The sequence below is a fragment of the Apodemus sylvaticus genome, chromosome 6 (assembly GCF_947179515.1).
Source record: "Apodemus sylvaticus chromosome 6, mApoSyl1.1, whole genome shotgun sequence".
NCBI lineage: Eukaryota > Metazoa > Chordata > Mammalia > Rodentia > Muridae > Apodemus > Apodemus sylvaticus.
The window spans coordinates 14,336,697-14,363,552 of record NC_067477.1 but is presented as its reverse complement, the minus strand read 5'-3'; the positions used below and the strand labels follow the sequence as shown (position 1 = coordinate 14,363,552).

Here is a 26,856-nt window from a genome sequence, read left to right as displayed (position 1 = left end):
TTCCAGTGGAGGATGCTGATCTTTGTCTAAACCAGTCCTATGGTGCCTGCAAAGGTGAAGGCCCATAGTCAATGCCAAACATGTTCAAACCTCTCTGATCTCCTCATCCAATAGGTGGGAATCCTAAAGCTCACTTTACACGCTGCTGAGAATCGGTTGAAGTACCAAGGCCAGTAGGAAACAGCAGGACTCTGAAAGGGACTCACATTTCTCCCTATCACCACCTGCCCTTCCCCTTTCCCTAACAGCTAGCCGTTTGAAGCCAGCCTCTAACAAAGCAGGACCACGGGTTTATTTCTTGGAAGTAAAAGGACTTTGTGTTTCCCACTCTTCTGATACAAAATGTTACAAAACGTTAACTTTTTTTTTATACATGTGACCTCAAAAAGATTTGTTTCTGGAGGCTGCCCTTCCTTGGCTTTGAAAAATGGTTTCTCCTCAGTGTCAGTGATTCTAGTGTGGGGTGCAAAGGACAGACGGTATCTTTACAGCAAACCCACCAACTGATTATTCCCTCCAGGTCACAGAATGGCAACAACTTGTTAGACCCCAGGGGCAGACACTTGGAGACTGGTGGCCACATGCAGGAAGGGCACAATGCCTGGCTGGCATCAAAGTATGCAGCAACCAGGACTTTCCTGAGGACACTGCGAATGCCTTTGGTGGCCTGAGACTTGATTATTTTCATAACTTCTAGGATGTAACAAAGCCCTTCTGTAACAAAGAGACCAATCTAGATCCCGGGAAGAAGGGAACAGATGAGGTTAGGAGGACTATAACCTCAGGCAATGCTAACAGTACTGCAGATCAAGGAAGCCGGTTAAGGTTGCAACTTTCAGCCCATAATGCTGTCCTGAATGCACTGGAAAGCCGGTTCAGTAGGGCTCCACGTGCCACTTGGCACTCTCCCCTCTCAGCCTGTCTCACAAATCACACCCTTGGCCCTAAGCTTCTCCTCTCCACCTGCCCTTCTCTTTACAGCTTCTCCACCACCAGGGATTCTGTGAGGTCTCCGCCCACCGAGCTCCAGGTCAACGCCCAAACCCGGGCCCCAGGCCGCCCCACCACCCTCCAAGCCTTTCGGAGGAGCTCCGTTTTGTTTCTCCCTACTAATCCCTTCCTCCAGACCTCTCCTAGACCTAAGATCCGGAAGTTTTCCCGCCAAGGTTGCCCCGGCCTCTTGCACACAAGGTCCTGGAACTCACCAAGTAAACCTGTTCCTCTAAGCTACACTTTCTCCTTTGGGACCTTAGGCCACGCCCCTGTCTTGCCCCCCAGGCCCGATTGCCCAGCCACGCTTTCTGCAAAGGTTCGCCCCGCCCCTCCGGACCTGGGCCACACCCCTGTCCCGCCCCCTCACGCTCCGCCCTCTTAGAGGCGCGGACGGAGGAGCCCCGCGCCTTTTGTGTGGAGCTTCGCTGTGGCGCGCGCCCATTCCCTCCGCGGCCGCCGACCGAGGGGCGTCGGCGCGCGCAGTCCCCTCAGCGGGCGGAGGGGCCCTCCGCCCCGCGTGCACCCCACACCCCATCCTCCGGCCGCCGCCCCGAGTCACAGGCGGACGCGCGCGCTCGCTCCCGCCCGCGAGACCCCGCCGCTCGCCCCCTCCCCCGGCCCGTCGGCGGACGGGCGGCACGCGCACGCGCCGGCCCGGGCACGCGCGCCCGCCAAGATGGCAGGGGCCGGGGCCCAGCTGTCAGTCGCCGCCGCCGCCGCCGCCGCGGCCGCGCTGCCTCGCAGCTAGCGGCCCGGGCGCCCGCCGGAGAAGATGAGCCCCCTTCGCCGCCTGCAGCCCAGCCAGACGCGGAGCCGCCGCGCCCGGGGCCGGCTGCCCCGCTAGCGCCCCGTCGCGCCGCGCCTTCATCCCCGGCCCCGTGCCCGCCCGGCAGCCACGATGAGGTGAGTCGGGGCCTCGAGCGCAGCGAGGCCTCGAGCGCCCGGCGTGGAGGGCGGGATGCCCCAGCATCGAGGCGGTCCGGGAGCCCTGAGCCGGCGGCCGGAGCACCAGAAGACGCCCAGGCCGCGGGGTCCGCGGGAGGCCGCGCCCGCCTTGCGGTGCCTTCCCGCTGCGCGCGCCGCACCGGCGGTCCTGCTCACTTTGCCATCTGTAGCTCTTCTCCATCAGGGCGCTCTCCTCTTCACCTTTCTCTTTTGACCTGTCCCCTTCTTTCTCTTGCAACCCCGCAGAGTGTGTAACCCCAAAAGCTACGGCTTTTGAGGTGCCATTCAGCCAGAACCTTGTCAAACACCCAGCAACTCACGTGCCCTCTTCATTGGCTGCACCCAGCCTTCCTTTCCAGACTAACCTTAGCCTGCTTTCTGGGGTGGGGGGCGGGGCGGGGCACATGGCAGCGAATCCCGTTTTTTTTTTTTTTTTAATTCTGTGGAATTTTTATCTTCTAGACACATCTTTCTTAAACACTGTAATGTCCAATTGTAGATTCGGTTTCACCTGTTTTGTGAACTGTGTAAATCAAATAGTGCGCTATGTAATTTTCGTGTTTGCCTTCTTTCATCAAAGGTATTTCTGAAGTTCGTCCATCATGTTTCTATTATCCACTGTCCTGCATAGTATAGATAGCACACACTTTTTCCATTTGAGTTGTTTGTAGCTTTTGGCCATTAATGTTGCAGTGAATATGCTAGTGTGCCCCCAAAGCAATCCTTTTTTATTGAGTAGATATTTTACCTACCCACAAGTAAGTTGGTTTTTTATTTACATAAAAACATGTGCATCTTTTGTCATAGTTGATAGAACTAAATTCCCAAAATCATGTTATCATGGTAGTTTATACCAGAAAGCATTTAAAGCATTTAATAGCCCTTGTTTAAAATCCCTGACACCCCTTGGTATTGTCTGTGTGAAAATTTAGCCATTCTGGTGAGTATAAAGTGACATTCTTTCAGGGTTTTAATTTGCAGTTTCTGGTTGACTAAAGAGGCTGATTGTCCATTTGTGCTTGCTTGGCATTTTTGTTTGTTTGTGTTTGTGTTTTATAAAGTGTCTGCTTAAATATTGTCCAGTTTAGCTTCTTCCTGACTGGTAGAGTTTCCTGTTCCTAAGTGAAGAAGATAGCTTGCTAACATTTTGAAGAAATCTTAATATTTTGCTTTTCATATGAAATAATGTCGTCCACCTGGAACTGGTTTTTGGTTACATGAAAAAGGAGTTATGTTTTACTTTTACCTAGCATGATGTAGTCCTCACTGTTCACCAAGATCACCATTTCCATCAACTGAAATGCCACCTTTGTCACCTTCCAGTCCTCCTTTTGGGGTCATTTCTGTCTGTCTGAAGAACATCTTTTAGCGGCTGTCTTTCTGCCTGTCGCAGTGTTGGGTATATCAGACCAAGGGTCTTGCATGCATCCACTGATTGAATTCCAAAGCTTTTGTTTGATACATCTTTTATGTGTTTGTGTGCATGTGTGCATACATGTTTTGAGGGGGCACACCCAAGCTTGAGGTTGGCATCGGGAGTTGCTTTCCAATTTCTTCATTGAGACAGCGTCTCTCAGTTGAACCCACAGCTGGCCACTAACCATCTGTGGCCCTGTCTCCTTCTAACAGAATTGGGGGGGGGGGGGGAGCTGCCACACCCACCTACTTTTATATGGGTTATGTGGAGAGACCTCGTTCATTCTTGCATGGCAAACAGTGTATCCTCGGAACCATCTCCTCCGTCTTTGTTTTTGTTGTTTCTGAGCACGGTCTCAGGCTGGCCAGGACCACAGTGGCTCAGGCTGACCCGGAACTCACCACCTTCCTTTCTGCTGGGATTATGACTGTACACTGCCAGCCTGGTCCCTTGAGTATTTTTTAATGTAGATTCTGCTGGCACAGATTGTTAGACTTTGTTTGAAAATGTTTATCCCTCACCTTCTTCTGGTTTATAAACAATTTCACTGAGATGTAACTTGTACCACAAAGCATCCATGAAAGCAGGCAGTTCATTGGTTTCTAGACTGTCCACAGACTTCTGCAGCCATTCCCATTAGAACCTTTTCCTCCACTTAAAAGAATTCTCTTCATTGATTAGTTTCAGAACTCAGGACTTCCCTTGCTTAATAGCTTTTAAAGCTGTCTTGTAGTCTAACTTGACTGTTCCTGTTGAGGAGTCATTTGTTAGGTTATATAACATGTTCCACATGTTATGAGAGTAGTTCTTTCTTTGTCTGCTTCTTGGTTTTTGGTTTATTGTTTTGTTTTGAGATGGGGGGGGGGGGGTCACACTGTAACCCAGGCTGGTTTCAACTCCTCTGTGCTCAGCCTCCTAAGAGCTGGGATGGCAAGTGTACAGCCCTGCTTAATATCTGTCTCCTGTGTGTTTATCTTTATAGTTGGGTTCCTATGCCTTTTATTTCCTCCTCCTCCTCCTCCTCCTCCTCCTCCTCCTCCTCCTCCTCCTCCTCCTCTTCTAGTCCGAGACGGGTTCTTCCTTGGCTATCTTGGAACTTGCTCTGTAGACCAGGCTGGCCTCAAACTCAGGTCTATCTCTCTCTGCCTCCTGAGTGCTGGTCATACGGCTTTTTGAATCTATGGATTTGTATGTTTCATTAGCTTTTCCCACACCAACTGTTAGGACTGCTTTTACCTGTTTTCTCTTACATTTGCTCTAGGACTGAAGTTATTTATGTGGACCATTTTATAGATACCTATTTCTCTTTCTTCCTTTACCCTTTTTATTGACCTCTCCATTCTTCTTTTTGGATATCTCTTTACTCATCTCTTCTGCTTCATAGAAACCGTTGTTGAAACTATCCATTGCAGTTGTAACTCAGTCACTGCATCTTTCAAGTCACAGTCTGGCTGTCTTTTTTAATTCCCAGTTATCTGCTCAGCTTTTCAGCCTTGTCTTTTATCTCTCCAAATGCACAATGATGTCGTCTGTGTTTGATACCCAGCGTCCGTCCTGAGTCATTTCCAGGGCTTTTTGTGTTGATTTCATGAATGTTGTTGCCGCTTGTGTGCCTAGTCGTTGTCTTCTCCTCCTCCTCTTCCTCCTAAAATATGTGCTGGCCATAAATTGTTTTTACAAGAAGTTTGAGGCAGAAGATGAGGCTCTTGTCCCCTAGAGGTAATTCGCGTTTGCTCCCCTGTGGGGTCTCCTTGGTCCAGTTTCAGGGACTGAAATGTTTCTGATCTGAGTTTCCTTCCATAGGAGGAGCAGCCTGTTCTGTTCATCCTTCCGCCCTAGTGACTGCTCGTCACTAACACCTTAGCGCCCCACCACCCCAGACCAAGCCTTGACATTCTTCTCAGAATCACCTACTGCTTTTAGGGAAGTTCTGTACTAGTTTGCTTTGCTGTGATAAAACATTCTGATCAAAAGCAACTGGAGACTTATTTGGCTTTCAGGTTAGAGTCCATTGTCAGGGGAGCCAACAGGAACCTGGAGTCTGGAACTGAAGCAGAGACCACCACTGCTTACTGGCTTGCCTCCCATGGCTCAGCTGCTTCCTAATAGAGCCAGGACCACCTGTCCAGAGGTGGCACTGCCCACAGTGGGCTGGGCCCGCAGATTTACCTACAGGCCGTCTGATGGAGGCAGTTCCTCATCCGAGGTTCCCTCTTTCCAGGTGACTTTAGTTGTGTCAGATTGACAAACCAGCACACAAACCTTCTCAGTCTTTGACAAACTACTACAGTGGCTCTAAGCAAGCATTTGTAATCTGTTGCCTGGTGTTTATGGCTCTGTCAGTTAGTGGATTCTTCTGATTTACTTAATCCACAGTTATCAGAAACAAAATCACTTGGTTTTTGCATTTTGAGGGATACTTCAAGTCAAATTCAGTTCTGGGGATTTATGCTGTCGAGTAATGGAAGCTGTGGAGAATAGCAACAGTCGTCTGCTTGTCCCAGTGGCATCCAGTTGTCTAGTTGCTAGTAGTTTGTTAAATGTTCTTGTGTCATTGAACAAAACAAAACAAACTTGGACTCCTTAATATATAATTAATTTAAGAATTGTCATTTCTACTCAGGAGTATAAATCAAGGATTTGGGCGGCGGGGGGGGGGGGGGAGGGTGGGTGGGTGGGTGGGGTAATTTCTTATTTCATGCTTGTTTATTTCTCCTGTGGTTTCTTTAGTTGTTTATTTGGTAAAGACTCATTTTTTCATGGGGTCTTCCTGAAGAGAATCTGCAGTGTTTGACCAGAATAGTACAATTCTCAGTAGAGTAAGAAGGCAGATCATAGAAATATAAGTTCTTAAAATGACTTCCAGGAGGAGTTGCTTATTCTTTTATTCTTTCTCCTCTTTACAATCCATTTTAAACACGGTTTTAAATTAATTTAAATTGTTTTCATTGTTGAAAATACTGATGGCTGGACATCTGTAACATTTTGGGGCTGAAGTATTTGGTTTTTGCAAATAGTACAGGGTTCCTTTTGTCTGTTGATTTGATTTGGTTACTTATTTATTTTTTTAAATATTTATTTATTATATAGAGGTACACTGTAGCTGTCTTCAGACACCCCAGAAGAGGGTATCAGATCTCATTAAGGATGGTTGTGAGTCACCATGTGGTTGCTAGGATTTGAATTCAGGACCTTCGGAAGAGCAGTCAGTGCTCTTAACTGCTGAGCCATCTCTAATTAATATAACCAAATAACCAGCCCATTTTTTTTTTTTTTTAAGTATAGGGATATGAACTGTCTCTCCTCCACTTTTACCTCCCAGTTATCAGTATACAGGAGCCAGGTGGGGATCACCTGTGTCTTCCAGCGTCTGAGGTGAGGGGGTCATTTGAGCAGAGGAGTTTGAAGTCACACTAGACAACATTGTGAGACCTGCATCTCAGAAATAAAACAATTTACAAGATTAAAAAAAAGAAGGCTTTTGTGACCTCTAAGGTGTGGGGATTTCCCTCACTCTGCAGGAACAGAGTGTCCTCCAGATTCATTCAGTTCTTTTTTGTGTGGTTGGGTTTGGCTTTCTGAAACAGCATCTTGCTATGTGACCAAGGCTGACCTGGACCTCTGTATCTCAAGCTGTCCTCAAGTTTGCAGTCCTCTTCCCTTGACCTCCTTGTAACTGGGTTCTGATACTGGCTTCGTCAACTCCTATAGGCCAAGGACTAAGTCCTCAAGACTGCCCAGCTAGTCCTCACTCCTGAAAGACTTGTAGAGATTTGCAGGGTAACTTTTGTTCTCTTTATTAAAGCATCCCCTGACTCCTCTTGCTTATATGCTTTAGTTGTTTGTCTGTTGGCAACCTTGTCTTCTGTAAACATTTCCCACTCTCCCTCTTATCTTACTTAATATGTAGAACTTTAATATTCTTATGGCATTGAATCATTATCCTAATGTGTTTTTCCATCACTTTTACACTTGGGGGTTTCATCTAGAAATTTGCACCATTAATTGGGTGGGGTTTTTGTTTTCTTCAGAATTCCTGGCCAGGTACTTGACTGTAGCAGTAATTATTGTGGTGGGGATATCAGCGATTATGCAGTTTTCTGGGGAGATATGAGTAAATGCCTATTTATACTTCCAAGGGAACCAATGACAGACCAAAGTGATTCTACCTAATTCCAGTTAGGTGACCCAAGGAGTCTATCAGGGGCTGTGAACAGGACATAAGTGACATGGGCAACTGCATCACTGGAGTTCTCCATATAACTTGAAGGCAGCCCTACCCCGGGGCCTTCTCAGTCCCAGTGGTTGTCTACTCCTTGTATAATCTGGGAAGTGCTTTGTTCAGTCTTTCCCAGCCTCCTGAGTGACTTTGCTGATTCTCAGGAATATCCTTCTATGAGGGGCTGTTTCAATTCAGAGGAAATGACTACAGAACAAGAGGGTACTCTTGGATTGAATGTCAGTGTAAGCGAGCCATTGCCCGCAGCTGCACTGTCTGAAGAAGTGAGGATCCTGTAATCCTCAGAAAGCTTACCTGCCTCGGCCAGGGCCAGCTTTGCATGGAGAAGGCACATGAGCAGGTCTGTATGTGTTGGGAAAGATCTCAAGTGATCCAGCAGCATGCTGTGCCAGTGTGTGTCATGTAGAATCCCGATTATAGCAGAGCACAGCATAAGATGCACAGCCTCGTTCATTCATCACCATTGGCCTTCTCTCTAACATGGACAGGTAGGTAGGTGGAGGGTAGACAAGCATTGCCTAGATGGTTTTGCCATATTGTTAAGATCAGTTGTAAAGGGCATAGGCCAGTTTCAGGGTCTCTCTCTCTCTCTCTCTCCCTCTCTCCCTCTCTCCCTCTCCCCCTCTCCCTCTCTCCCTCTCTCCCTCTCTCCCTCTCTCCCTCTCTCCCTCTCTCCCTCCCTCCCTCCCTCCCTCCGTCCCTCCCTCCCTCCCTCCCTCCCTCCCTCCCTCTTGTGTCTCGTGTGTGTGTGTGTGTGTGTGTGTGTGTGTGTGTGTGTGTGTGTGTGTGTGATTTAGGGCTAATGTCATTTTACTTTATGGACAGTGATTTTAATTTTGAGCAGTAGCATTCTTCTATTAAACTAATGTCACTTCTGGGCATGTAGTTCAGTGGTAAAGGGTTTACCCAGCTTATGATAGTCCCCAGATTCTACCGTAAGCACTACAACTTCAATCAGAAGTCAAAAATCAGTCAGAGACCCACAAAAGTATTGTCACTGAATTGTGCTGGCTTTGTTTGATTTAATCTATATTTTTATTTTGCTCATGTACTTTTATAGACATGAGACATAAATTAACCAACGTTGTTTCCTTTGGGAGTTTCTTCTCAGGGGAATTTGTACACAAAGTTTGAGAAACACTACAATAGTCTCTACACTTAGTGAAGAGTCTCTTGAGTTGTGGGTAGGTCCTAAATGCTGCACTCAGATCCATAGTAGCTTAGAACAGAGCACCTCCAGCCAACGACCTTGCAACCCCCTGAAACAGTTGTAAATAGAGGTCTGTCCTTCGTAGTGTAAGAGAATCACCTACACAGAAGTCATTTTTTTTTCTTTCTTTTTTTTTTAACGATTTATTCATTTTATTTATATGAGTATACTGTAGCTGTCTTCAGACACACCAGAAGAGGTCATTGAATCCCATTACAGATGGTTGTGAGCCACCGTGTGGTTGCTGGGAATTGAACTCAGGATCTCTGGAAGAGCAGTCAGTGCTCTTAACCACTAAGCCATCTTTCCAGCCCAGAAGTCATTTTCTAGTGAAAATTTTTTTTAACCTTTTGAAAAATATTTTTTTTTCTGGTTTAAATGTATATGTTGAATGTGGAGAATCTGAAAGCAGGAATAAAGAAGACAACAAAAGTCAGCACTACAGCTGTGCGTGGTGCCCACTCCCTTCCAACCAGCACTGGGGCTGAAGCAGGAATGAGTTTGAGTTCAGTCTGGGCTACATTTACAGAGTCATTTAAAAAGTTAGCGGTGGATAGGCATAACATTTGACTAAGCCTGGTGGTCCAGCACATTGCCTGTCAGGTATCTTACCCCTGACAAATGCATTCTCTTCCCTTCCTTAAATCTTTTACAGGAATGTTTGTAGTAGCTGAAGTTCACACAGCACACCAGGGTTTACCAGAGCCCAGGCTAGAATGCCTGACTTCACAGCCTCGTCATTGTACGTAGCCCTGAGATGAGTGTCTGTGTGCACCTCAGGTAAGTTAGCACCTGGGCTGTTGTGCCAAGGAGGGTGACCATTTTAAGGACTGTCTATATACTACCAGAACATTAAGTTTAAATGAGAGAAGAAGATAAGGCTGGGAAAGCAAACTTAATCCCAGAGGGTTAAGTTAGAAGTTCTCTCTCAAAACAGAGAAAGGGCAAAGGTAAGGTAGAAAGAGAGATCAGAGAAGCATCTGCTTGTCAGGTGACAACATCGGTTAATGCAGAGACCACAACTGGCCAAAGCCAAGACCATAAGTGATGACAGTGCTTGGCCCTAAATGGGACATCAGTCACACACACACACACTCACACACTGATATGTACATGCTTACACATGGATACACACACACACACACACACACACACTCATGCACAAACTCCCTACCTCCCAAGGCTCAGGGAACATCACAGAAAGAAGGTAAGGGCCAGAGGTCGGGGAGACGTGCTTTGAAATGATGTCTTCTGGGCATGGCATGACTGATGCACACTCAAACACCTCCGATGACCTGCATAAGACCTGTAAAAGTCTGCGGCCAACAACATTCCATCCTAGAATGGGGAAGGGCTCACAAGACTCCACTCCTCTCTGTGGGACAGCTATGGTGGCTAGGGGAAGGGGTGTATTTTTCATTGGTGTGCCTCAGATATGTTGTTGCCATGTTCTAGTAGATAGCCTCCTACCCATGCTCCTGTAGGCAGCCCCTTTTCAATTCGGAGTCACATACACACAAAACATGAAAACCAGGAGGGGAGCTTGCTGTGGAGAATGATTTCGGGGTTTCAGGGGTTTCTGTGGGAGAAGGTGGGAAGAGTGAGGCTGAGCAAGAGGGAGTGAAGAGGCCTGAAGTTAATCATATACAAGCATGACACAGTCAAATGATTAAAGATGCTAAGTCATAAGAAGGGGCGGGCGAGTGAGGGAAGGAAGGAGTCTAGGCTTAGAATGGCGTAGTTCCATCTGTCCACCAGAGGTGGGGAGCCCTGTTCCCAGTTCTTCTGTGGGTGTTAAACATGAAGGTACAGTGCCCTTGTCTATAGGGCTATGTGAACAAATCAAACTGTGTTTGTATTTATAAGTCTGGGTTTAATTTATCCCCATATTCTTTAAGTAGCCCTTGATTTAGTTAGACAGCCTTGGATTTTCCCCAAGCTGCTGCCTAGCAGCTAACTCATACTGAACAAGTAATTTAACTTGTATGGTCACCCATTTACAAATGCAATATAAGTCTGACAGCCTCACTTCCTAGGGTTTTGTGACATCAGATGAGAACATACTAAATATTCTCGTCTGTGATATATATATATCCTGTTCCTTCACAGTTTCTTCTGTGAAGGCAATAATTCCTGGAAAATGTAGAATGATTCCAATTTCAGATATTCTGACCTTTTGTCCGGCCACAATATAATGTCCTTTGTGTGTGATAACGGGGTAGAAACAAAAGTTGTTATTGCTTCCTCAATATCTATTAGTTTACTTATTGAATTTCTGTGCTGGGGACAAACCCAGGTTTTGCACATATTAGATAAGCAGATAAGCAGTCTGTCACTAAGCTACAGCTCCTGTCCTTGGCTTGTTGTTGTTACATAGACTGTCCTGAAATTCATAGTCCTCCTTCCTTAGCTTCCTGAATGCTGGGATTCCGGAAGGTGTGTGCCACCATTTGTGATAGATACGTCAGCTCTAAAAGTAAGTCAGGGGCATGTTCTGTAAAAGTCAAGTGAGGCGACTCTTAAAGGTAAAACAGGAAATCTTGTTTATGGGAATTGAAGATAATGGTACCAAAAGTACAGATTAAAGAATACATATGGCAGCTGAGCACATTTAGCTCTAAAACTCACAAAAAGCATGCCCAGCAAGAGACAGGAGTCAGCGTGTGCCTCTTACTCTTCCTGTGAGGCTTGCTTCTGTATAGCTCCGCACATGCCTCCTCAGCGTCTTCCAGAGACCATAGACAGTTGATCTATACAAGCCTGGTGTTTAGGCAGCCTTTTCACACCTACTGTCGTTTGCCTGATGGGTCTGCCCTGGGCCTGGTCTTCAAAGGTTCTACCCCCTCCTCTCCTGTACACATTCTGTGTCTTGCCCACCACACTGCAGCTCCTGTGGAGCCGTGGTCACTGTTTTCATCAGCCTCTCTCGGAAAGAACCCTTAGGCCAGAAACAGCCTGGTGAACTGAATCACACAGGCGGTCCAAGTCTTGCCGCTGTCACCTTGCTAATTTCTTAGCCTTCAAATCTGGAGCTGGGGTTTAGCTCTGTAGTGTCCTTAGCTTTGGTTCCCGGCACCACCACCACTTCCTGCCTCCTTCAAAAACAATTTAAAGCTCATATGTTCTTTCCATATGAAAGTGGTCCTTGCCCTGTAGCCTGAATGAAGGACCTTCCTTGTTAATTGCCTTTGGATTGTCCTGTGTTTTTTCGTATATAAATGTTTTTAATACTTAAGTTTGCCCTGTAACATCTCAGGCTTTACAAAGGCAGAAGTTGCACCTCTTTTGATATCTGTTGGCTCCATAGAACCTACCACTGTGCCTGGTTCTGGTAGATGCTTTGCAAGCACTGGCACTAACACATACAACTACAGTGGATAGTTTACCATGGCATCATTCAGCTTGGCTTGGGTTCTCCTAATTAATGATATTGCAGACAACCACGTCAATTGGTAGACATTGGCTTGGAGACGCAAGCTGTTTTCATTGTGCTTAGAGAATGAATGCATTGCTGGGTGGCAGTGCCTTTGTCTGTTGTCATACTGCTGCCATGAGGAATTTGTCTGATGACATGGTGGATTTTCCCCATTATTCCCTTTGTACGGACTGTAACACTCAATATCCCAGCTGTTCCTTAACTTTCCTGTGCGTGGGAATCATTAGAAGCAAAGGAGGCTGTGTGTGTCATTCCAGATGGAGATCCCAGGTCCCCTACTGTAGGAAGAGTGGGGAGAGAAGGATTCTAACGTCATAGGAGTTCAGCTTTGCAGGAGACTGCTGAAGGATTGTCCAGTTCCACGTACGCCTCCCTGCTCAGTGCTCCAGCATTAGTGCATTAGTGACAGTGGCTGCTGAAGCATTGTTAGCTGAAGCCTCTGTTCATTCACCTTCCCTTTGCTTTGTGCTTGGTGTGCTTTTTATGTTCCTTAGGCTAGAAGTCTATCACATGTTCATTTTTGTTTTTTAAAGATTTATTTAAAAAATTTAATTATGAGTTTGTGTGTTTCTGTGTTTGTGCACATGTGTGTGGGTGCCTGTCGAGGCTAGAGGTGTGGATTGACTGGAGTTGGAGAAGGTTTTGAGCTATCTGACATGGGTGCTCAGATCCTCTGGAAGAGTGAGTGCCCTGTGCTCTTGACTGCTGAACTGTCTCTTCACCCCAGGCTTTTCCTTTCCTTCATTCACCTTGACTGCTTTGGAGGCGCACTGTGGGCTCTGTTAAAGGAGTCCTGTTCATTGCATTTTGTCTGAAGTTTTCCCAGTGATTTGTCTGGGATTGTACATTCGGAGACGAGGGAGATGGAGAGGTGAAGTGCTGAGTTCCTCTGTTCCTCTGAGGGCAGACACTAGACTGGCCACGGGCTTACCTGCTCAGGTCATACTCCTTGTTTCTTTGCTGCTAGCTCCCTCTTTCCCTTATGTGCTGCTTTTCTCACAGTGACCAATACCTCACAGAAACAATGTAAGGAAAGAAAACTGATGTTCAGAGTAGGGGGAAAACAACTTTTGGGTTTGTTGTTGTTGTTGTTGTTATTGTAAATCATCAACAATTACTGAGTGCATTGTAAGGGAGTGGCAGGCAGGGGGACCTTCCAGGGGCAGGAAAGTTCTTTAGTTTTAGAGGGTTGTTGGCCCTTTGCAAATGTGCAGAAGCTCATGGGGATGGGAGCATGTAGATAGGATTTGAGAAGGAGGCAGACATAAAGGAAGAGGGTCTTGGGGACAAGATACTATCTCTAGGGACATGCCTGCAGTGAGGTCTTTCCAGCTTGGCCCTACCTCCTTAGTTTCCAGGACTAAAAATATACCTGCAGCAGCTGAGGACCAAAGGTTCAGTATACAAACCTGTGAGACACATTCACAGTCATACCATAACTCCCCTTCATTCATATCGACTCTCCGTGGACACTGTGATGCACTGTCCATATGTACGGCGATGCTACACTGAGCAGTGTTTTTGAAATGTTGTTATATATTTATGTTAACGCATATTAGAAAAATAGCACTTTATTTTGTCCACAGTGTTTTGGGTGTGTTTTCCAAAAGGTTGAACCTGAGATCAAGGCGTAGTGAGAGAATGTGGAGGAAGATGATACTATGATGCCCAGTCCTGTAGGCTCTGAGAGCTCAGAAGAAGGGCAAGTGGTATGCAGAGCTCCTACCCTACTCATCAGAGGGAGCCCCCAGCACACTAACCACTGGAGTCTGCCGATACATCTTACTGGGGCCACAGCAGAGAGCCAGGAGTGGGCTCTTGTAAGCACTTGTTTATTATTCTTCATTTTTCATTTTTTAGTCCTTTTAGTCATTGCTTCCCAGTTTTTAAACATAGCCAGTAAACTCTTTATACTCCTAGATGGAAGTCCACCATTTTGTTTAATTTTTAATGCATGTGCTTGTGTACATGGTTTTATTCAGACGGTTAAGTCTCTGGTCCATTTGGAATTTGACACCTGGTTGAGAAAATGGATTCAACATTGTCCTTTTCCACCTGTTGTTTAGGTACCCAAGGACTACTCCTTAGAAAGTCCATTTACTGCCAGTGTTTGGAGTTTTGTTTTTGTTATAATAATCAGTCGAACTTGTTTCTGGATTTTCCATTCTCTTCACAGGTCTTTATTACAGGTATTTATTTTGGTGCTGATATTAATGCCTGACTTTTAAATAAAGAAACTTTGAGTTGGTTTGAATATTTTGTAGGCTTAGTACTGTTATTCCTCTGACAGGGATCCAGTGACTATTCAGGTCATGAAGCTGGATGTCTCAGCTGGTCTTCAGTATACACTGGAATCCCAAAGAACCAGGCTACAATGCAGTGTAGGAACGGGTTTGCCAGCTGGCACAGAGAGCAGGCTTCCTTTCCTTGTCTTTTATATAGGCCGGCAGCAGAGGGTGTAGCCGGAATTAAAGGTGTGTCTTTGTATCTCAAAAGATATCAATTCAAGGTATATCTTCCCGCTTCAAAAACATCAAGATTAAAAGTGGATCTTCCCCTCTTCAAATGGTTTATTAAAAAAAAATCCCTCACCAATGTACTCAGTTGCTTGGGTTTTAGTTAATTGCAGATGTGGTCAAGTTGGCAACCAAGAATAGCATCATGCCCACCCCTTGTCACTTTGACACACCCATATCTCCTTATGTCATCCTTTCCAAATAAAATAATAACCAGATTATAATTACACCTGTGGTGGTTTGAATAGGAATGACCCTCATTAGCTCATATTTTGAATGTTAGGGAGTGGCACTACTTGAGAGGGATTAGAAAGTGTGGCCTTGTTGTAGTAGGTATAGCCTTGTTGGAGGAAGTGTGTCACTAGTGGTGGCCTTTGGTTTTCAAAAGCCCAGTCCCCACCTCCCAAAAAGGTACATACCTTTAGTCCCAGCACCAGAACCAGGTAGATCTTTGAGACCAGGTTCAGGTCTACAGTGAGTTACAGGGCATCCAGACTAGACAGAGAAACCCTGTTTTGGGGTGGATGTGAGTGTGGTGAAGGAGCTCACCAAACCAGGCCCAGTGGCTCCCTTTTCCTGCTGTCTTCAGATCCAGATGCTGTACTCTTAGCCACCATGTCTTCCGGTGTGCTGCCATGTTTCTTGCATGAGAATAATGAACTAAACTTGTGGAACTGTAAGCAAGCCCCAATTAAATGCTCTCTTGTTGTAAGAGTTGCCGTGGTTGTGGTGTCTCTTCACAGCAATACAACAGTGACTAGGAAAGTGCCTGACATAACTATCCAACATACAATAGCAAAGGCATTAAAAATTTGAATAGGTGGTGATGCCCCTTGAGGGGCATTCTTTTAGTATCTCAAACTTAAAATGACAACCTCTGATATTCTCTTAATTGATATTGTATTACATGATAAAGAAATTGAGGAAATCAAGTATCTATTCAAATTGATTCTTAACAAAATATGACAGAAACACTCATGTCAATTGTAATCTTTGTCCTCGCAATTGGTTGCATGGCCTTAGCTGGTATTCATAACTACTCATTTTGTATTTTCTCCACCTTCTGCAAGAGCCTCAAACAAATGTTGACATTTTCATAGGGGATGCCCATATCTTCAACCCTGAAGGGTTAGTACTGTTGGTTATCCTGCTTGGATTAGGTTGTTGTGATTTCCCACAAACTTTAATCACAGGACATGATAGCACCAAGAGAGTTGTCAAATGACCCTTTCACAGAGGTCACCTAAGACCATTGGAAAACACAGATATTTATATTATAATTCATAACTGGCAAAATTACAATGAAAGTAATTTTATGGTTGGGGTCACCACAACACAAGGAACTGTATTCAGGTGTTGCAAGGTGTTGCAGCGTTAGGAAGCCTGAGAACCACTGCCCTAAAGGGTCTCCTGCACTCCAGACATAATCTTTCTTACCTCCATTGTGGAGAAGCAATCCAGTTTTCCCTTGGTAATCTGGATGGATTACCCCTCCCAACACTGGTGTGTTATTCCTTTCTTAGCCTGTTGACTTAAGAGCATCATAAACAAAGGGGCCAAGGGGAAGTCTGAGCTTCCAGTTCAGTAGGATGTTTGTTGTGGCTCCAGGCAGGAACATTTCCCACTCTACAACCAAAGCTTTTAGGCCAGTAGAACTTAAGGTTGCAGAATAGGAAGCAAAGTTTTTCATAGTGGGTCACTAGGAATGATAGTGAATAGAACTATTCCCTTTCCACCCCTTGGTCCTGACTATGGGAGAAATCATACCATATATTGGACTCTGACTCAAAGCATATATCACCTTCTAGAGAAAGCTGGCCTGCCCACTACATTGCTGCTACATAACTGATAATTTAAATATGTCTTCAAAAGGCCATTTCATCTTTCTGTCAGGCCAGCTGCTTCAGAATGGTGGAGAACATGGTAAGAGCAGTGGATTCCATGATCATGGTCCCATTGTCTTATTCTCTGGCTTTGAAGTGAGTTCTTTAGTCGGAAGAAATACTGTGTGGAACACCATGATGATGGATAAAACATTTTGAAAGTTTATGGATGATAGTTTTGGGAGAATCATTATGTATAGGAAAGGCAAATAACCAGAATAAGTATGTATCTATTTCAGTAAGGACAAAGTGTTGTCCTTTCCACAGAAGTGGTCCAGTATAGGCAACCTACCAATAGGTTGCTGGCTAGACACTCTGGGGAATAGTGCCATATCTGGGGCTTAGTATTGGTCTTTGCTGTTGGCAGATCTGGCATTCAGTAGCAGCTGTAGCCAGGTCAGCTTTAGTGAGTGGAAGTCCATGTCAGGCCCTCACATAGCCTCCATCTCTGTCACCATAGCTACTTTATTTATGGGCCCATTGAACAATGGCTGGAATGGCCTGGGAAAGAGGCTGATTGTCCTATTTACTTGACTATTGAACTCCCCCTCTACTGGAGTCACCTTTTGGTGAGCATTTACATGGAACATAGCATCGTCACATCCTTCACCCATTTGGATAGACTGGTCCACATGTTTTTTTCCCCAGATGTCTTTCTCACCAATTTTCCAGTCATGCTCTTTCCTATCCTTGACCATCTAGTTAATCCATTAGCTATATCCCATGAATCAGTGAAGAATCGGACATCTGGCCACTTCTCCTTCCAAACAGACTAATACTGTGTATACTGCCCCAAGTTCTGCCCACTGTGAAAATGTCCTTTTGCTGCTATCTTTCATTGCTGTCCCAGAAAGGGATTGTAATGCTGCAGCTGTCCAGTTGTTGGTGCATGTATACCATGCAGAACTGTCAGTAAACCAGGCCCTGGTTGTTTCTTTTACCATTAACCAATCATAGAGCACACCCAGGAGGCTATAAGAGCATACTCGACAGCAGATGGCTTTGTAGTGGGAGTAGGACTTCTTCATGTAATTTGCTTGTGCCTCCAGGCCCAATCACATGTATATTACTTCCATTCGATAATGGGTTGCTGCTGTGCATATCCTACTTTATGACTTGGTGGGACACATAGCTCTCAGCTCATGATGGGCAGCTCAGGTCACATGATAACTTGGTGACCCATTGTCACATGTTTAGTTTCCACTAAGGCCTAATAGTAGCTGGTCAAGAGTAGTCTCTTACGGGACAATAGTTGTCTGCAGATGATAGTAGAGTCTTGTCCAAATTCTCAAAGGTCTCTTCTGTGATTTACCTATAGGCCTGCCAAAGGCTACAAACAACATCCCTTTTTGCCACTGGCACCTTAAGTGCCATTGGGCCTGCTGGATCATATACTCCAAGTGGGAGAGCAGCCTTCACAGCAGCCTGGCCCTGTTGAAGAGGTTTCTTTCTGTTCCAGGCCCTACACAAAGCTACCATATATCACTTGATATATGGACTGGTGTAACACACCTAAGTGAGGAACGTGCTGTCTTCAGGATTCAATAGGCCCATCAAACATTGTGCTTCTTTCTTGGTTGTGGGAGGGTCCAGGGCAATAACTGATCCTTCACCTTAGAAGGAGTATCTCTGCATGCCACATAGTACTGGACTTCTAAGAATTTCATTGTGGTAGAAGGCCCTTGAATTTTCTTTGGATTTATTTCCCATCCTCTGGTATACATATATTACCAGTGTCCAAAGTTTTTGCTACCTCCTGCTCAGGTATGAAAGCTGCAGTTAGAGTCACTACTTGATTGAGTTTTTGATAGTCACCTATTATTCTGCATGATCCACCTGTCTTCTGCACTGACCAGATAGAAGAGTTAAAGGGACATGCGGTGGGAACCATTACCCCTGCTTCTTTCATGTCCTTGATGGTGGCACTAGTTTCTGCAGTTTCCCCCAGGGATATGATACTGTTTTTGTTTCATAATTTTCCCTGGCAGAGGCAGCTCTAAAGGCTTCCACGTAGTCTTTTCAACCATAATAGCCCTCACTCCACAGGTCAGGAAACCAATGTGAGAATCCTGCCAACTTCTAAGTATAACTATTCCAATTATACGTTCCAGGACCGGGGAAATTACCACAGGATAGGTTCAGGGACCCACTGGACATACTGTGAGTCTAACTTGAGCCAAACATCCTTAATCACCTGACCTGCATAAGCCCCTACTCTAAGTGGAGAGCCACCGTGTATAGTTACCTTTGTAAAAGGCTGTAGAGGAACTGAAGAAAGGCCAATAGTAAAACTCTTAAGTATTCTATCAAGTTCCTTTCTTAGGGTAACCTGGCCGTCACTTCATTCAAGGGGTTCTGGGTCAGCAAACTGGCTCAAGTTTGGAAATTGATTCATGGGTCAAGATTCCCTTTTACCATGATCCAACATAGCCTTTCATTCATTTGTTTGAGTATTTCCACTTACACAGATCAAAGAAAAATAATTGTAGCTTTTTGGTTTTGTTTTTCTGAGACAGGAGTTCTCTATGTAGCCCATATAGTCCAGGTTGCCCTAGAACTTGCTCCATAGACCATGATGGCCTCAAATTTAAGAGATCTGCCTGCCTTTGCCTCCTGAGTGTTAGAATGAAAGATATGGACTACCACTACCTGAAACAGTAGCATTCTTATCTCTTCCATGCCTGGAAACACTGTAATTGATTAGCTAGTACCAAAGGTCCATATGAGTCCTGCCTCATAAGAATCACTTTGCCTGTGCTGCCCATTATGGACATTGCCTTGTCTATGCTGCCCATCATGATAATTACAGACACTTTGACTTTGCTGACTCACTGCTGCCATGGGCCACTACTACCAAATAAACCCACTGCATTTCATTTATCCAACGGAGAGCAACAATGCTTGCCAAATGTGCCGGTGCCCCTCTCACCAGTTTGCATCTTGCTGGAGTAATGAAAGCCATGTCTTTTGGCCTTCCCATTGTGGAGGATTAGGTTTTATACAGTGTGACTACTCTAGCATTGCAATTTCCCTAAGCCTTAAAATCCCTTCAACACTAAGTCAAGGGATATCAGGCATCTCCAACTCCTTTTCAAGTAGACCCTCTTTGGATGAATGCTCAGCAACCATTCAAACAAACTTGACAACTTTTAAAAATAAACTATAAGAGCTTTCATATTATACCCAGAATCGTTACTTAGTGGCTTATGTCAATAAACTCAGCCTGGTCCAGTTTTATGTTCCTTTCACCATTATCCTATACTCTTAAAATCCATTCCCACATGTGTTCTCCAGACTTCTGCTAGAACAAATTAGCAAAGTCATTAACTCTTTGGTAGTATAACGTACCTCTTCATGGACAACTCTTTCTATCCCTCTTCCCAGGAGCCTGCTTAGTTTTCAGTCTGGTTATAGATCTAGAGGCAACGATTTTTGGACCCCAAGGGCAGTGTTGTCTAGCCTGGCATCTCCAAAGAAAATCACTGCTGGTTTAGCAGACAATGAAGAATTAATGTCCACAGTTAAAGGTAAAATAGGTACTATTTCAGGGGATAGGGTTGTGAGTACATCTTCTGTTGAGGATGGAGAGACTACTTTCTCTGGTGAGATAAACCCTTGAGAATCTGAGGGTTCAAAGGTCTCAGCTTCAATACAGACTTCTCAGATATCTCCATCACCAGTTACAGGATCCCATTCTTTACTGATTAATACTGGTTAAACACTAACACCCTCCAAGGCAGGGCCTTGAATTTTTGCTGTAATTCAGACAATCTTATAATGAGGGCTTTGGTTTGATCTTTGCAACTTAAGCTCTGTAGCTACTGGAGAGAAGATTCTCTTCCAGGGCATGCATGCATGTATACATATACAAATACATATACATATATACATATACATGTATCTGTGTGTATGTATATATGGGATTCATTAATTAGAATAGGACAGCTAATCTAGAAGTTATTCAGTCTATCAGAGTGGATGTCTCAACTGGTCTTCAGTATGTGCTGGAATCCAGAAGATGTAGACTCCAGTGCTTTTGAAGGAATGGCCTTGCCAGGCAGAACGACAACAAGCTTCCTTCCCCTATGTCCTTTAGATAGGCTTCCAGCAGAAGCTGTTAAACCCCAGATTAAAGGTTTATCTTCCCACTTTCAATGATTTAATTTAGGAAAAAAATCCCTGACAGGTATACCCAGCTACTTAGGTTTTAGTTCTTTTCGATGTAGTCAAATTGACAGCCAAGAACCATCACAAAAACCAAACAAACTAGCAGGGAAGCATATTTACCGAACTATCCAAGGGCACCTAGGGAGATGCTTCAGCCGTTAAGAACAGTAACTCTCTTGCAGATGACTTGGACTTAGTTCCCAGCACCCACATGGCGGCTCACAACTACTGTCTGTAACCTTACTTCAAGGGATCCAAAGTCCTCTCCTAACTTTCCTGGGCATCAAGCACTCGTGCAGTACACATACATACATATAGGCAAAGCACTCAAAATAAAATGAATAAGTCTAATTAAAAAAACCATAGGATAGATTAATAAACTAATTTCATAAATTTCATTCATACTACAACAGAAATACTTGAAAAGGCCTTTCTTCCTCCTGACCCCTCAGGGCCCTACTTTAGGTATCTAATTAATCTAGGGTTATGCATTCATAAGTCTCCAGGCACTTAAATGTGCAACCAGAATTGAGGACTACTGAACTAGCCCGAGGTCAAGCCTATTCCTGATTTATCCAGCATTGTAGCCTTAGCCCTTATCATTGGAGCAACTCAGACGTGGTAAGTGCTCATATGTGTGTTGACTAGTTTCCTAAGTCCTCAGTTTTCAGATATACAAGACTTCAGAGGTCGCTCGGGGAGGACCTCAGGCTAACTGGCAAGTAGAGTGGTGGGGTCCAGATTTCTTATCTTAGAGCTTTAGTTTTGGCTCCCTTCCTTTGTGCATTTGCCTTCTTAATTCTTACATTGTTCAATGCCTGACTTCTGCCTCATTTTCTGCTCCACACTGACAAGGGAGGAATGTGCTTAGATGCTTAGATAACAGGCAGGACTGTGTGGTAGTACCAGCCTATGCTCTGTGTTGGCCCACCTCTAAATCCAGTGCAAGTCCGGGAAGGGGAAAGGAGGTAAAGAAATAGGCAACTGAAATTCCATAAATAAATGGATTCCATAAATAAAAGGATCGATTTTTATTTTTAATTACATGTATGTATGTAGGTAGGTATGTCCTATTCCCTGTGGAGGCCATAGGCATCAGATCCCTCTGGAGCTGGAATTATAGGTAGTGAGCTGCCCAGGGTGGGTGCTGGAAACAGAGCTTAGTTCTTGAGCCCTCTGTAAGAATAGTAAACACTTTAGCTGCTGAATCATCCTCCAGTCTTTTCTTTTCTTCCTCCTTCCCCCATCTTTAGTGGAACTCTCCATCCCCACTTCAGTAGTAAAGTGGTCAGATTTTAGAATACTTGACATTTGGATTGTTTATGTTAATTAGGATCTCATGACTTTCTGTCAAGGTGATTCCAGGTCCATCTTCCCATCTCCCAGGTGCTTTATCCACTCTTGACTTGTGTATAAACTCCCCAGAAAAATGGTGGAGACCAAATAGGAAAAGCTATAATGAATTATAAAGAATTATGCAAGGAAATTGTCCCCTAATTCAGTGTGTGTGTGTGTGTGTCCTCTGACTTAAAGGATTGGATTATAAGAATGATATATTCTGTTTGGGCTACTCTAATAACAAGGAAAGATTTAAAGGAAAATGTTTGAAGGTATAGGAGGAAATACAAGGCAGAAAGGATTTGCTGGACCAAGATTTAGAGAGAAGGAAACCCTGGGAGGTAAGGGAGACCCTTTGCATCATTTGTCTCTATGATGCAGTTGCCATTGGCGCTTGTTAGCCAAGATCAGAGCTCTCTGAGCCAGAGACAGCTTTCAGGAGTCAGTGCCACCTTCTGCATTGTTTCCGCTGCGCTGCATGTTCCAGGCTAGCTGGCCCGCAAACTTCTGGGCCCCACTGCAGCTGTCTTTTACCCTGGGCTCCGAGGATCAGCCTCGTTACCAGTGCTTTCACTCACTGAGCCATCTTCCTGGACCTGACCTTCATGTGTGTGCACATGCTAAGGTATGGCTGCGGGCTCAGAGGGTAGTCTGACGGAGTAGGTCTCAGCTTCCACTTCCACCTGCTTCCAGTATCCAAACTCAGATCAGCATCCAGGAGCTGTCTTGGTAGCCTGCCTTGTGCATTTTATGTTTGAGACAGTGTACTCAGTGACTGTTTTCTGCATTATAAACACATGGGTATCTTACTGTACTGTAAAAGTGATGTTAAATATTTTATGTAAATTTGACCTCAGGAATGTCAGTCACATGTAGTTTCTATACACACGGGGATATGCAAATACAGTGGCGTTTTATTTTATTGTTGTTATTATTTTAATACTTGTCTTTAAATTTTTATTTTATTTGTGTGTGTGTGTGTGTGTGTGTGTGTGTGTGCACGTGCACGCGCGCGCGTACGGACTGGTGTCATCAGAAGTCGGAAGAGTGCATTGGATTGGATTCCCTGAAGCTGGAGTTACAGACAGTTGTGAGCAGCCTGACATGGGTGCTGGGATTTGAACTATCATTCCCTGGAAGAGCAACAAGTGTCTTAACCACTATTTTATAAAAGAGATATGAGAAGGATGGCCTTTGTTCTGATTCTGCCCATTATAGCTTTTTGATTGGCATAGTCTTTCCTTCAGTTGTCTTCTCCATAGACTTAGGGCAATCTCTCCATCTTGGGTCTATCGACACTATGATTAACCTCAAATTAGATTTTCCTGAATGCCTGTCTTCACTGATCTCAGATTTGTTCAAGTCTTAGCAGTTTATATTCTTACCAAGCAGGGAGGTACACACTCCTGTAATCCCTGAGGCAAAAAGGTAGTAAATTCAGGGCCAGCCTGGGTTATATACAGCTCAAGGCTAGCATGGTCTACTACAAATCAGTCTCAGAAATGAATGAATGAATGAATGAGTGAATGGATGAATGAATGGATGGATGGATGGATGGATGAATGAATGAATAAATAAATAAATAAATAAATAAATAAATAAATAACAGGTAAAGGAAGATAAGCAATTTAGATTCTCTAACTTTGTCTTCAGTGTAGCAAGAATTTGGACCAGGCACTCACAAAACCATGTGTACCAAATAGAATCATGTCCCACACTGGAGCTAGTCTTCCCATAGATAAAAATCAAATGTGTCCATTGGCACCGTATCCTCCTGGCAGCTGAGATTGCCAACTGAGCAGCTCAGGGCCCTGTTGATAAACATTTCCTTTCCTGGACAGACGGGAATTGCTGTTCTTGGTTTGCATCACTCAGCGGGATAGAATTGTAAGCAACAGACTGATAGAACCTCAAATAGGAGCAACACTACAAAGGACCAGTTGGCCCCTTCGCAAGAGCAGGCAGTGAGATGTCTCTAAGTGTTGTCTGTGCAGCGAGGCAGTGTGACTGTCAGTCTCACAGATGGGTCATGACTCATCAGACACTTACACGAGGCTTAGTCCTGGGCCATGAGAGTAGAAGACATCTTCTATACATGCATCTCAGTCCCAGTGAGCACCAGATGCCTCAAGCCTGTCTCAAACCAGACTTGTTTATAAGTAATAAGTTGTATTAATATTAATAAACAGTTGTCAACAAGAATGCCAGAAGACCATCAATGGGGGAGACACATTTTAACAAATATCGGACAGCAGGCTGTCTCTGTGATCTTGGACTCTTTCCCTCAAACCATACACAAAGCCTAACTCAAAAAGGATCAAAACCTAAAAACATCTAAAAATGTACTCTGAAGTGCTGGGGATAGAGTGGATAGACTGTTCTGGGTTTAATGGCTGGCACCCTAGTGCTAACGAGGCTCTGTCACTCCAGGTACAACGCCCTTATCACAGGATCCACACGTACTCTCCCCTGTAGGGACTGTTCTCATTCTTTAGAGAAGCCATTTGCAGCACTAGCTTTTGACACTGATAAAAGTCAAGCTTTGTTGTGCAGTTTGCTATGAATTAAGCCCAGGCCTTATATGTATTAAGCAAGTGTCCGCCATTTTATTTTCTTCTTGATGTCTGGTGCCAGGGATTAAACACAGAGCCTTCTTCTACCATTTCAAGTGTATGATGGCTTTTAGAATATATAGTTGGGCAAACATGACCACAGTTGAATCCTAGAGTTCTGTGACCATGCCAAAAGAACCCTGCGCTCCTTAGCTGCTGCTCCCCATTCTTACATAAGCCTCACCCTGAAACTTTTCATCTGCTTTCTGTCTCTGAACTCTGCAAATAGAATCATACAACATATGGGGTTTTCTGAGTGGCATCTTGAATTTGTCACAGCATTTCTACGTTTCGTTCATGCTACCTCGGTTTTAGGACTTCATTTCTTTTTAGCTCACCAATGGGCATACCATACTTGGTTGATTGTGTTTAGGCTTTGCAGCATAAAATGGCTCTTGTTAAAGGCACTGGCTGCTCTTGCAGAGGACCTGTGTTTGACTCCCAGTGCCCACATGGTGTCTCAACAACCATCTGTAACACTAGTTCCCGGAGATTGAATGCCCTTTTCTGGGCTTCATGCACTGCACACATGTGGTAACACACACACACATATACACACACACACACACACACAGAGAGAGAGAGAGAGAGAGACAAATATCTATATACATAAAATAAAATCTCAAAAAACAAAAACAACCGAGTTTACTGTTGTCCTCCCAGAAATTACACGCATGGAGAGGCATACTATGAGCACAGTAGAAAACAAGCTTGATGAACCACGCCGCTCCCTGTCTCCACACCTGGGTGGACATATTCTGATTCTTCCCTTCTTCTAGCGTGGCACTAATTTAAGTGTGGTCTATATTCTCATGCTAACCTGCATGTTGTTAAATTAGTAACACTAAAGTCCAAGGTGACTCTCTCTTCCAAGGGTTTCCAGAACATTTCTGTATCTCTGGATAGCCATGGCCTTTCAGCATAGATTATGGCCAATCACATGAACTGAGCTCTCAGCTTCTTCAGATTAATCTCTATAGCTTTCTTTGCTACTTCGTGGGTTCTTTCTTCCACCCTTCTCCATCCCTTTTTCTTCTACCCTTTCAACCTCCTAACAGTAGATAGCAAAGAAAAAAGATAGAGAAGAAAGGAATGAGATCCCTGAATAAAGTCAGGGGTTGGGAAGGGGTGACATAATCATTAGACTACTTCCTGCTGCTTAGGGACATCGAGTTCTGTGGGGCAAGTTTGGTCTTCACCATAAGGATATCTAATTTCTCCTTCTTGTTTCTTTTTTGTACACAACTGCTTAACAAACCACAACCAACAACCCACTAACAACCCCACCTCTCAGGGCTCTAGCATTTATATACCCCCTGAAAAGTTTCCAGAATTCCAAATGTCACACAATTGCACAAACTATCTGTACCTGGCTAAATCATGCTTCTCCTAGAGCACAAGACAAATTACAGTCATCTACTGTAGATAATCTGAAGCAGCCATGTATCCCATACCTGAAATGGATTAAAACAAAAATATATTCTTATACTATTTCTGTTTTTTCTTTTTAAAGAAACCAAAACTCTAAAATTGTTGCTACAAATCTCATAGTTATGAAGCTAATCTTATGTGTTATTTATAATCTTCTTGTTACTTAATGTATGATGGTTTTGATTTGAATGTCAGTTTCAAGTGGTCAGTAGTCACATGTAGCTGGTGCCGTTCTGCATCCTTGTAGAAAACCCTCTTGGATAGTGCTGGTGAGCCTAGATATTTGATATAGTAAGCACTCAGCAGATATTTACTAAATGACTGAATATAATCATGGCTATTTTCTATGACAGGAATTCTTTCAAATCTGCTTTTGTATTAAAGCACCCCCTGCCTGGATTATAAGGCAGTTTATCAAAATATTAAATCAGACCCAGATATCTTTTCCTTCTTCATGTACTTGGCTGTTATTGACTTTTAAAATTATTTTACAAATTAATCCATTTCACGTAATCTAAAAATAGTACCCAAGAGTTAGAACATAGCAATTGTTTCCCAAAGTCATCTGTACCACAAGATAAGCACTGTGTACATGGCCTCATGCAACTTGATCAGTGGTCTTCAGCATATCAGTGGTTCTTACAAATGGTTGAATCCAGGGTAGAATC

The 26,856-nt window shown here is 44.3% G+C and overlaps 1 protein-coding gene across 1 annotated transcript in view; it reads left to right on the top strand.

Moving 5' to 3' along the window:
* The first annotated feature begins 1,460 nt into the window (after positions 1-1,460).
* The window catches only part of Evl (Enah/Vasp-like), a 128,287-nt gene continuing 102,891 nt past the window's right edge, over positions 1,461-26,856 (top strand). The window contains exon 1 of the mRNA XM_052185094.1: positions 1,461-1,896. Coding sequence (XP_052041054.1) covers positions 1,892-1,896 — 5 coding nt within the window. The 5' untranslated portion in view covers positions 1,461-1,891. The remainder of the gene's footprint in view (positions 1,897-26,856) is intronic.